Source organism: Bactrocera oleae, unplaced genomic scaffold (assembly GCF_042242935.1).
Source record: "Bactrocera oleae isolate idBacOlea1 unplaced genomic scaffold, idBacOlea1 ctg00000010.1, whole genome shotgun sequence".
Lineage (NCBI taxonomy): Eukaryota > Metazoa > Arthropoda > Insecta > Diptera > Tephritidae > Bactrocera > Bactrocera oleae.
The window spans coordinates 540,001-552,500 of record NW_027212753.1 but is presented as its reverse complement, the minus strand read 5'-3'; the positions used below and the strand labels follow the sequence as shown (position 1 = coordinate 552,500).

Here is a 12,500-nt window from a genome sequence, read left to right as displayed (position 1 = left end):
AATTCATGCCTAAGCTGGGACAACCTGTCAGAATTGGACCGCCGAGCGCGTTGAAACTTTCGCCTCAATCGCCTGACAGTCCTCCTCTTCAAGGTTAGCTCATGCGTCCACCACCTAATTTTCCTAACCATTAAACTTTCACACTTTCTAAGTACCCTATCATTTACCCCCCACACTACCTCATAAAGACGAGCAATCTGCTCATCAACCCCCAAATCCTCAAACGCTCTAAGCGGTATACCCAATACCGCTTCCCTGACAGATCGTCCATATTGGTTCCAGTCGATACCAGAGGTACGCCATCGCCGCAATGGACTCTCATACAGCGAGGGAGGGGATTTAGGAGTAACCATAATTTGGATCAAATTATGATCACTCAATCCCCACCCTCCCTTAACCTCCCATCTAGCTACGAACGCCCTATCTGCTGCCTGATTCATAAGCGTCACGTCAATGTCACTCACGCCCCCAGGCCCATCAAACGTGTACCATTCACTCGGCTCATTCACAATGTGGAGGTTTTTAGCCACCACCCATTCACTTAATGCCTCGCCTCGACTGTGGCTTTGATATCCAGACGAATGCCGGGATACCTTACTAAACCACATCGAAGACGAGGCATTCGCATCCAGCCCTAGGATAAATGGGCTACTACTCGCAAGTAGTAGTAGCTTATCCATGTAGCCCAGGTAGGGCTCTAGGGGCTCGCTAAATTTGCAGTACAAACTAGCTACAATCAGCCTACCGAACTCCCCCTCTATCGCGACACATACACCCAGTTGTGAGGAATCCACAACTACGCAATCGTAGTTGGGATCACTCACAACAATTGCAGCATTAGCCCCAAGGTCCGTGAAGACCTTGAAACTACCAGGAAGACCCCGAACCACACCATTGGTGGCGTAGGGCTCCTGGAGTAAGGCAATGCCGCACCTCCCCTCAGCCATACACCCCCCCAATTCACACATTACGGCATACGCCCCCTGGCAGTTTAACTGTATAATCCCCCCCATCAGTGTCTGGCGAGGGCGCGCTCAACAATGCCACAGTATATCGGGCAGACAGCGGACATCATAAGATGCCCAGCTGGTCTACCCTTGAATGCGCAGTTGCGGCAATGGAGTGCATTGACGCAACTGGCAGCTCTGTGGCCTTCTTGACCGCACCTCCGGCAGACATCTGATTTGGCCCTACACACAGCCACTCTATGGTCGAAACTCATACACCGGAAGCAGCCAGCAACGGGGCTATCCGGTCGCACCCGGAAGGAGAACCACTTGATGTAGCACCTACCTGCCTCCAAGAGGGCGGACATCATTTTGTCCGTACCCTCAAGGACGACATTGGTGCTACCATCAGGGGCCACCTTCCAGGGACGACTGACCATCCTCACGTCTGACCTCAGGGACGCCGGGCTGAAATCCTGAAGGTTCAGCCGGAGTAACTCTTCCATGAACTCGTCATGGGAGATCTCCGTGTGAACCCCCTGGACCACAACCCGGGGACCCAACTTCCGGTTGACAGTCACGTCCAACCCCACCTCCCCGAATTTCGCGTTAGTCGCCACTTTCTCCCTCTCTAAAACAGAGGGAGTGCGGATAACCGCCCCACCACCCTTAATAGGCCTAACTTCGTGAATCCTTACCCCCAGGGAAGGACCCACCTCCTTAACTACTTTCTGTATGACTTCCTTAGAGGAAGTTGCGGGCCCCTTACTCCTGACCACAACAGACCAGGTCTCAACAGCCTTCGGCGCCACCGGTGCAATCGCCTCCAGTACAGGTGCTGGGGGCGGAGGCATCGGTGCCGATGGAGCCGGCATTGACCTGCTCGGTGGCGAGGAGTGTCCCCCACAGCCTCCTCTAAGGGCGTCAACTTGACCACGAAGATGGGCATTCTCGGTTACTACCGTCATCAGAAGTGCCTCGTACTTCGAGGCAAGCTCCATCAGCCCCTTCGCGGTCCCTATGGCGAAATTTTCGGCCCCAAAAACCACTTCGCTAAGCTCAGCCGAAATTTTCTTTATAGCCGCGACATGGCTAACCGCACCACCCCCGACAAAAATCGCGCTCCCTTTAGCAGCGTCACCTCTGCCCACACTACCCTTACTCGCGCTCGCCTTCTTTGCGCCCGTTTTTGTCGCGCCCTCGTCACCACGCACGAGACCAACTTCTGCAGTGCCCGATTTCTGCGCGCCCACATAAGCGCTCGTAACACGCACTTCGCCCTCGCCCGACTTTGCGGGGTGAACAGCCGCTTTTTCAGCGGTGTCACCTTTACCGCATCCGCTACAACTACCGCTCCCGCCCTCTTCACCCCCCGTTTCACCCGCAGACCCCAAACGCGCCTTCTGCCGAGGCGGGGACCTTACCGGTGGCCCCACCATCTCGTCTCCCGAAGTGTCGACCGTAATGGTTGATGGCCCCGACTCTTCGCTCCCAGCGAGGGACTTAACCCTCCTCCTCCGTGGTGGAGGCATCTCTACCTTCGGACTTCGCCTTTCGGTAGGCTGATCCGCCAAGCGTACCACTGACGCAGATGGGACTCGTTCAAACAAGACCCCGAAACAGCCGCTCGCCACGTACGTGCGACTGAACGCGCTGAAAAAAGTGTCGCAAGCGCAGACCCGCTCTGTAGCAGCGACGACCCAAGCGGACGATTAAAGCGTTCTCGCAAGGGTACAGCCCACAACTCCAACCAAATGGTCTGGACAAAGGTCACTCAAATGACCGCCGGACGGAACAAGTCCCCGTAACGGTTGCGAGTCGACCGATGTGGCGCTGAACCGAATCGATCCGTGGGCTAAACGCACACTACTACGACCGTTTGTCTGCACAGGATTCACTGTCTCCAACACTGGGACAGCCGCCGGTACCTATTGAGCAATCCTGCTCAGGACTTGCTGACACTGACCAACTGAACGCCAGATGCCCAACACAGCACTCCAAACAAGCAGTCCAGCCGGCAAACAATGCCAACAACACAGCACTAAACTGGAACTGTACGGAGAGTCCCACAACAACAACAACCACGTTGCGGTAGTACCTAAAGGTACAGTACACAATATTAAAAATATGTACTTACCGCTACTTAATATGCCCACGCCAAAAATTTCCCAAAAACGCGCAATTCGTGCCCTAGCACGAAAAACCACACACGCGGTCCCGTAACCGAGCAAAAACAATTTCCAGCGAATACCCGCACAAAACGAAATTCCACGGAAATCGCAACAACAATTTTCACACCCGCCAAGCAACGGTGCCAACTCACTCGCGTAAACAAATACCGCACAAAAGAGAATCGAAAAAATCACTAATTAATCGCAACGATGCGCACGCACGTCTATTCGCGTCGGAATCCAAACAACGAAATGAGTAGATAGGGACAGCGTCCGGTGTGTTTAACGTGAGTACCTGCCGTCGACGGCCTTACCTCACGGTGCTCAAAAGCACGGCGTATCAATACAATGCGTTGATCAGCGCCCCGAAAATGCCAGGCATTTTTCAGTACCGATTGGTAGTGTGGAATGGACACACTACACACCTTGGTGAGGTTCGAGGCCTATCTAACACCTCTGCCGTACTTTGGGTCCGGCACCCGGTTGCAGTGCAACTCCACATTGAGTGAACAAAACACTCTTCCCGCATTTGGGCATCAACCACAACCACCACGATACTCCCCGAAGGGCCAGTCCGCATGAGCAGGTTGGAGCGAACTCCAAGGGCCCCTGCTCCCCGTGGTACCAGAATTAAGTCTCCGGTCAGACCTCGTAGCCGAAGCTACTACCAGTTGAGCTTCCATACTGCTCTGTACTGGTGACCAGGGATTAAATCCCTACCCCTTATCTTTCACCCTTAATCTAACCCCTATTTTCAGCTAATTGTCTCCGCCGCCTGAACAATTCACGCGCAAACCTATCAAACGACCCTAACTGTTCGGTATTTGGACTAGTGGAGATCACACCGCTGACGTCTAATCGTCCATTAGTCCAACTAATCCCCATTCCTTCAAGGTTCCTAATGTCCGAGTACATCGGGCAGAGCGCAATAACATGCGCCCAATCTTCAACACGCGCCCCACACATACACTCTGGCGTGTCAGAAAGGTGCCTCTGATGCAGAAATGCGTTCAGAGGACCATGTCCAGTAAGCAGAAAACCCAGGCTCAGACAGAATCGGAAGTCTGGGTTTTCTTCTACAAACCTAACGTCCCGGATGTACCCATAGGTCACCCTACCGTTAGGGCTATTGTCCCAACGGTCTTGCCACCTTATCTTAACCCTGTCCTCTAGAAGTCTCTTGCTTCCTAGATATCCTTCCCTCTCTACGTCAAGGTCGGAAATCAGGTTATTCTGCAGCAAGGACACACTCAAGCCTCTTCTTAACCTGAATGCAACAGCACGCTGTATGACAATCAGGTCAAGAGGGGGTGCACCTAACAAAACTTGCATCGCATCCGTTGAAACGGTGCGACACACTGGCAAACAGGCTAGCAGCATACAGCGCTGCACGGAGAGTAGTTTTTGGCGACCGAAGACCGTCGTGGCTAATTCCCACCATACTGCAGCTCCATAAGTGGCACAGGCCACAAATAAGCCACGATATATGGTGCGAACCGCACGACGTCCGAGGCCCCAATCACTCCGTAAAACGCGCCTGACCTTGCCGACAGTCGCCAGCAGTCTTTCTTTCACGCTAACCAAGTGTGGTGTGAAACACATCCTTTCCCTCATGGTCAACCCCAAGTATTTGACTTGCGTCATGTATTTGATGCTGACCCCATTTACACGGACAATCGGTGGACGAGCCGGCGACAATCTGCCCTTAAGCAGCATTGTAACCGTTTTGTCCATTGATATGTCCACACCAACACCTACACCCCAGCTGTGGACAATTTCTAAGAATCGTCCTCCCGCTCGCTCTATTTCGGACCTTGAGTGACCTTCAACTAAAAGAAGAAGGTCGTCCGCGTACGCACAACACTTGCATACTGGTTCAAGTTGTCCAAGCAGAGAGTCCATCATAAGGTTCCAAATATATGGACCACAGATGGATCCCTGCGGGCAGCCCCGAGCCACCCCAATCTCGACACTCCCATTCATTCCTACGATTGAGGCTTTTCTGTCCGAAAAGTAGCTGCGCCAGAGAGTAACTTCCGGGCAGCCGAGCTCCTCCAATCGTTCAATCACCCTATCCCAGATTAGGTAGTCAAAAGCTCCCTTAAAGTCAACAAATATGCCAAGGACATATTCGTTGACGTTCTCCCTAACGGCACTCTGGACATACATCCAAGCATCCTCTACACTGCGTCCTTTCCTGAAACCATACTGCCTATCCGACCACATATCCCGCGTTAGATCCTGAAGTCGTTCCACCATAACTCTCTCCAGTACTTTTCCCAGCACTGGAAGGAGACTGATGCCCCGATAAGAACGAGGATCACTCCTGATCTTATCAGGGGACTTCAAGAGAGGAACGACCCTAGCTCTTTTCCACTCCCGTGGAAAATATCCCTCCCACACGCACTTATTGTAAATGGCCTCCAGGTATTCCGGAATGAACTTCCACATGCTTTTACACATCTCTCCGTTCAAACCATCAAAACCTGGGGATCTTTTACACCTGACCAGGCCAAAGGCGTATCCCAGCTCCCCTTCATCTAGTGGAGGAACAGGTACCTCATACGTTTGAGATACCCGAGCCTCCGCCCTAGGAAAGAACGCTCCTAGCAGAACCCCAGCACAGTCTCTCCACGTTGATAATACAGTATCACCAACGCGGAGAGAGGTGATATCCTCCCTCTTACGACCCCTACAGATCTTGTAGACCTGACCCCATGGGTCGTTCCTATTTTCCCCTATAAAATTCCTCCATTCCTCTTCTTTGGTTTTGACTAGCATTTGTTTGTAATCGCTCATCACACAACTAAATTCATACCTAATCTGGGATAGCCCATCAGAGTTTGACTGTCTAGCGCGTTGAAACTTTCGTCTCAATCGCCGGACAGCTCTCCTCTTCATCGTTAGCTCTTTCGTCCACCACTTAAGTTTTCTCACTCTGAAGCTTTCGAACTTTCCGAGAACACTGTTGTTCACTTCCCACACTACATCGTATAGCCGAGAAATTTGCTCGTCCACCCCAAAGTCTTCAAACTCACTAAGCGGTATTTCTAATACCGCTTCCCTGACAGATCGTCCATATTGGTTCCAGTCGATACCAGAGGTACGCCATCGCCGCAATGGACTCTCATACGCCGAGGGAGGAGATTTAGGAGTAACCATAATTTGAATCAAGTTATGGTCACTCAATCCCCACCCTCCCCTAATCTCCCACCTAACATTAAAGGTCCTATTTGCTGCCTCATTCATGAAGGACACATCGATGTCGCTCACACCCCCAGGCCCATCAAACGTATACCACTCGCTTGGCTCGTTTAATATGTGAAGACTATTTGCCTCCACCCATTCGCTTAATACCTCGCCTCTAGTGTGGCTTTGATATCCTGACGAATGTCGGGATACCTTACTAAACCACATAGAGGACGAGGCATTCGCATCCATTCCTAGGATAAGCGAGCTACTACTGGCAAGTAGCAGTAGCTTATCCATGTACAGCAGGTAAGGCTCTAGAGGTTCGCTGTATTTGCAATAAACACTAGCGACTACCAATCTACCGAACTCCCCCTCTATGGATACACAAACACCCAGCTGTGACGAATCCAGAACTACGCAGTCGTAGCTCGGATTATTCACAACTATTGCGGCATTTCTCCTAAGGTCTGTGAATACCCTAAATCCTCCAGGGAGACCCCGAACCACACCATTAGTGGCGTAGGGCTCCTGGAGTAATGCGATGCCGCACCCCCCCTCTAGCATACAACCCCCTAACTCGCACATTACGGCATAACAACCCTGACAATTTAGCTGTAAAATCGTCCCCATTAGTGTCTGGAAAGGGCACGCTCTACTATGCCACAGTAGACCGGACAAGCAGCTGACATCATAAGATGCCCAGCTGGTCTACCCTTAAATGCACAGTTGCGACAATGTGGTGCATTGACGCAACTAGCAGCTCTGTGGCCTTCCTGACCACACCTACGGCAGACATCGGACTTGGCCTTACATTGCGCCACTCGATGGTCAAAGCCCATGCACCGAAAACAGCCGGCAACAGGGCTGTCTGGTCGCACTCGGAAGGAAAACCACTTAATGTAGCACCTTCCCGCTTCTAAAAGGGCGGACATTACTTCCTCCGAACCCTCCAGAACGACGTTAGTTTTACCATCTGGCGCCACCTTCCAGGGGCGACTGACCAACCTAACGTCGGATTTCTTTGCCTCAGGACTTAAATTCGTACTGAAGAGTTCTTCCATGAATTCCTCATGGGAGATCTCGGTGTGTACTCCTTGCACCACAACCCTTGGCCCCAACTTCCGGTTGACACTGACGTCCAACCCTACCTCCCCGAATTTTGCGTTAGTCGCCACTTTCTCCCTCTCTAATACGGAGGGAGTGCGGATGACCGCCCCACCACCCTTTATCGGCCTTACATCATGGATCCTTACGCCGAGTGAAGGACCCACCTCCTTGACCACCTTTTTGATTACTTCCTTAGAGGAAGTAGCCGGCCCCTTACTCCTGACCACAACTGACCAGGTCTCCACCGGCTTCGACGACATCGGCGCTATTGCCTTCAGCACGGGTGCCGGAGGGGCAGGCGCCGACGTCGCGGGAGCCACCGTTGGTCTGATCACTCGCGGTCCCCCACAACCTCCCTTAAGGGCATCCACCTGCCCGCGAAGATGCGCGTTCTCTGCGATTATCGTCATCAGGAGTGCCTCGTACTTCGAGGCAAGCTCCATTAGACCCTTCATTTCGGAATTCTCCATAATCTTACCCCCGAAAACCAAGGCGCTAACCTCAGCGGTTACAGCTTTCATAGCTGCAACATGGGTGATAGCGCCACCCCCAACAACACCCCCCTTATTTGGATTCAACTCCCCTTTCATACCTTTCCTCTTTTCCTTTTTGCCTCCTCCTGCCTCATTTGCTGCTCCGGCTACCTGTTTCGCCGCTCCAGTCTCGCTGGCGCTCTCGCATGACCTCCCCAACGGTGGAGTGCCCAGGCGAGCCTTTCTGCGCGGTGGGGGCTTTTCAACTTCCTTTTCGCCCGCCGATGACGCTGCCGTAATCATATCGGCTTCCGACTCCTCGCTCTCGGCGGGTGCCTTTGCTCCTCGCCTTCGTGGTGGAGACATTTTTCTCCTGCACTCGCGATCGCGTACCTACTACCCAAGTACGTAACTCGCGATCCGACAAAGTTCGAAATAGGCACTCACGAACGCGTACCTGCACTACAACAATGTTGTCAGTGGCCTTCAGGTTTCTTGCGGTCCACACAAAACCGGTGCCCGAACTGTTTGTGGACAATGCGGTCACTGTCTTTTGTTCTGCACACACAAACTTCACGCCAGGCAATAACACTTCCTATTGTTTGTAAGCACACACCAGGCAAAAGCACTGCCTATTGTTTGTAAGCAGTTTCAAACGTGCCTAAATTGTCACTGGCCTTCGCACCAGGCAATAACACAGTCTATTGTTTGTACGCACACCAGGCAAAAACACTACCTACTGTTTGTAAGCAATTTTTAAAAGTGCCTGAATTGTCACTGAACTTCGCACCAGGCAATAACACTGCCTATTGTTGTATTTTCACTGTACACTTGCACTACAATTTTTAAAGCAATTACCCGCGGTAATGCTTTATGTGTCTCTGGCCTTCGATTTAATTCGCGCCAGGCAATTGTATGTTTTCTGTTAACAGAAAAAATTCACTGTTTTCAACTGTCACTAAATTGTTTTATCAATGCGCTAACACGACCGTTCACTACGAGTGTCTACAACAGAGTGAGTAGATAGGGACAGAGGGAATCTCGTTAATCCATTCATGCGCGTCACTAATTAGATGACGAGGCATTTGGCTACCTTAAGAGAGTCATAGTTACTCCCGCCGTTTACCCGCGCTTACTTGAATTTCTTCACTTTGACATTCAGAGCACTGGGCAGAAATCACATTGTGTCAACACCCGTTAGGGCCATCACAATGCTTTGTTTTAATTAGACAGTCGGATTCCCCAAGTCCGTGCCAGTTCTGAATTGATTGTTAATTGATAATCGTTATAATTTAAAAAGTATCTATACAATAATAAATCCTTTAGAAATTTTAGCAAGAAAGTTCCACAATTGGCTACGTAACTACTATCCGGGGAACAAGAATCGAAATTCTCTATTTACCCAGAACGAGTACATAAACCATGGTATTGCTTCCCAATCAAGCCCGACTATCTCAATCTTCAGAGCCAATCCTTATCCCGAAGTTACGGATCTAATTTGCCGACTTCCCTTACCTACATTATTCTATCGACTAGAGACTCTTCACCTTGGAGACCAGCTGCGGATATTGGTACGGCCTGTTGAGAAGTTTGCGTAACCCCACCATAAATTTTCAAGGTCCGAGGAGAAAATATCGACACAACAGTAAATGTCATGCTCTTCTAGTCCATCTACCATATCTCTCTTCGAAAGACTTCCATGGTAGTACGACTATAAAACAGAAAAGAAAACTCTTCCGATACCTCTCGACGGCTTCTTTATGGTCGTTCCTGTTGCCAGGATGAGCACAAAGGCCCATTTTTAATAACAAACGGATACTCAACAGGTTACGGAATTGGAACCGTATTCCCTTTCGTTCAAAATTATTCAAGTGTTTAATTACTATGGAATAAAAATTCATTCATTTCATTTCATTAAAACTTGAAAATTTTCGGCTTTCGCCTTGAACTTAGGACCGACTAACTCGTGATCAACCACTGTTCACACGAAACCCTTCTCCACTTCAGTCCTCCAAGGTCTCATTCGATTATTTGCTACTACCACCAAGATCTGTACCAATAGCGGCTCCATGCAGGCTTACGCCAAACACTTCTAAGCACACCATTGTACCCTCCTACTCACTAAAGTTTCAAAATTTATAATCCAACCGAAATTGTATTATAAATCATGTACTTTAGCGGTAATGTATAGGTATACAACTTAAGCGCCATCCATTTTAAGGGCTAGTTGCTTCGGCAGGTGAGTTGTTACACACTCCTTAGCGGATTACGACTTCCATGTCCACCGTCCTGCTGTTTTAAGCAACCAACGCCTTTCATGGTATCTGCATGAGTTGTTAATTTAGGCACCGTAACATTACGTTTGGTTCATCCCACAGCGCCAGTTCTGCTTACCAAAAGTGGCCCACTGGGCACATTATATCATAACCTCAACCTTCATATCAAGAAAGGTGAGGTTCTTACCCATTTAAAGTTTGAGAATAGGTTAAGGTCGTTTCGACCCTAAGGCCTCTAATCATTCGCTTTACCAGATAAGATTATTTTACATAATTTTTAAATGCACCAGCTATCCTGAGGGAAACTTCGGAGGGAACCAGCTACTAGATGGTTCGATTGGTCTTTCGCCCCTATACTCAATTCTGACAATCGATTTGCACGTCAGAACTGTTTCGGTCTTCCATCAGGGTTTCCCCTGACTTCAACCTGATCAAGTATAGTTCACCATCTTTCGGGTCACAGCATATATGCTCAAGGTACGCTCCAGTTAGAGGTATAAATAATAATAAATTATCATTATACATAACTATATGGAACGCCCCGGGATTGAATTAATAATGTAATACATTAAAAATTAATCCCATTATTAATACAGTTAAGTTAATTTCGCCATTAGGTTTAATATAACCCAATGACTTGCACATATGTTAGACTCCTTGGTCCGTGTTTCAAGACGGGTCCCGAAGGTATCCTGAATCTTTCGCATTGTTAATCATATAAATGCATACAATTAATATTAAAATCAATGATAATAATATTATTGTAAAATTCAAAAGAATTTTAGCATTATATATAATAAAATCTATCAACACTTTATCAAATCATCAGTAATTATTCTATGTTAATAAGCTAAAAGCAAATTAATTTGAATAAACTTAAAAACCAATGATCTTTTGATAAATATTTTATTATGTTAATAGATTACAATGTCCTTATATGAAAAAAATGCACACTATTACTATAATATTTAAAATTAAATACTACAGTTATAATGATGAATTTTTCATAATGGATATTCAGGTTCATCGGGCTTAACCTCTAAGCAGTTTCACGTACTATTTAACTCTCTATTCAGAGTTCTTTTCAACTTTCCCTCACGGTACTTGTTTACTATCGGTCTCATGGTTATATTTAGTTTTAGATGGAGTTTACCACCCACTTAGTGCTGCACTATCAAGCAACACGACTCTTTGGAAATATCTTTCTAGTAATCATTAACGTTATACGGGCCTGGCACCCTCTATGGGTAAATGGCCTCATTTAAGAAGGACTTAAATCGTTAATTTCTCATACTAGATATTAAGATATTCCATACACTGCATCTCACATTTGCCATATAGACAAAGTGACTTAGTGCTGAACTATTTTCTTTTCGCTCGCCGCTACTAAGAAAATCCTTGTTAGTTTCTTTTCCTCCCCTCATTAATATGCTTAAATTCAGGGGGTAGTCCCATATGAGTTGAGGTTGTATAAAATATATTTTAGATTGATTTGTTTATTTTTATTTAATTTTTTTGCTATTTGCTATTTTAAAGAAATATATTTCTATATCTTGATTACTCAATATTATTCAATCTTTTCATCCCTTTTTAAAATTCATAATATAATAATTAATAAAATTAACAACATTATTCCTCCACATATCATATATTTTTTTTTATTATAAATTTTTCTCAATACAATAGAGTGAATTAATTCTAGAATAAAAATTTATTTTATGCTAGACATTCCTCTTATGTATTATTTAATATAATTTAAATAATGTTGAAAATTTTTTCTTTTATGGGAATACTAAGATTCTCATTTATCATAAATTTTCGTTCAAATATGAGGTATTCAAGAATATATTTTCTATATTTCTTTTTATGCTATTAATATTATGGATTGAAAAATACAATCCAATAATATGCCATATGCTTAAATTCTATTAATTGACTAAAAGAATAAGCAACTAATTTAGCATAGTCTTACAACCCTCAACCATATGTAGTCCAAGCAGCACTTTAAAATTAATTAAAGTACATAACAGCATGGACCGCAATATGCGTTCAAAATGTCGATGTTCATGTGTCCTGCAGTTCACACGATGACGCACAGTTTGCTGCGTTCTTCATCGACCCATGAGCCGAGTGATCCACCGCTTAGAGTGATAATTTTTTTGTATTTTTTTAATTCAAAGTCAAAGAATTTTAATTTATTGAAAGTATTAATAATTAATCAATAATAAATTTTTAATACATAAGTTTAAAACATCTTTCAATAAATTGTAATTTTAAACCCAAACATTTGCAGCTGCGCATGTCTTAGGTCAACAAAAACAGTAATACCTTTTA

General features: G+C 46.8%; 2 protein-coding genes, 1 non-coding gene and 1 pseudogene across 3 annotated transcripts in view; all 4 read right to left on the bottom strand.

Annotated features, from left to right (window-relative positions):
- Positions 1–1,355: 1,355 nt before the first annotated feature.
- On the bottom strand, positions 1,356–2,479 carry LOC138858514 (uncharacterized). Its single transcript, XM_070112815.1, has 2 exons — positions 2,089–2,479; positions 1,356–1,423 (listed from the first exon to the last, which is right to left on the bottom strand). The coding sequence occupies exons 1-2, from the start codon at positions 2,477–2,479 to the stop codon at positions 1,356–1,358; spliced, it is 459 nt and encodes a 152-aa protein (XP_069968916.1).
- A 6,217-nt stretch (positions 2,480–8,696) lies between these two features.
- Positions 8,697–12,500, bottom strand: part of LOC138858513 (uncharacterized) — a 20,721-nt gene continuing 16,917 nt past the window's right edge. The window contains exon 2 of the mRNA XM_070112814.1: positions 8,697–8,726. Within this exon, the coding sequence (XP_069968915.1) occupies positions 8,697–8,726 (30 nt within the window). The remainder of the gene's footprint in view (positions 8,727–12,500) is intronic.
- On the bottom strand, positions 8,867–11,635 carry LOC138858567 (large subunit ribosomal RNA; annotated as a pseudogene).
- On the bottom strand, positions 12,138–12,316 carry LOC138858604 (5.8S ribosomal RNA). Its single transcript, XR_011397656.1, has one exon. It is a non-coding gene; the product is annotated as a 5.8S ribosomal RNA (ribosomal RNA).

Bases quoted from the DNA above. Each gene is read 5' to 3' on its own strand.
- LOC138858514 (XM_070112815.1), bottom strand. From the start codon at position 2,479: ATGCCTCCACCACGGAGGAGGAGGGTTAAGTCCCTCGCTGGGAGCGAA. The intron at 1,424-2,088 runs GTGACGCTGCTA...CTGAACCTTCAG, and splicing joins TAAGGGTAGTGTGGGCAGAG to GATTTCAGCCCGGCGTCCCT.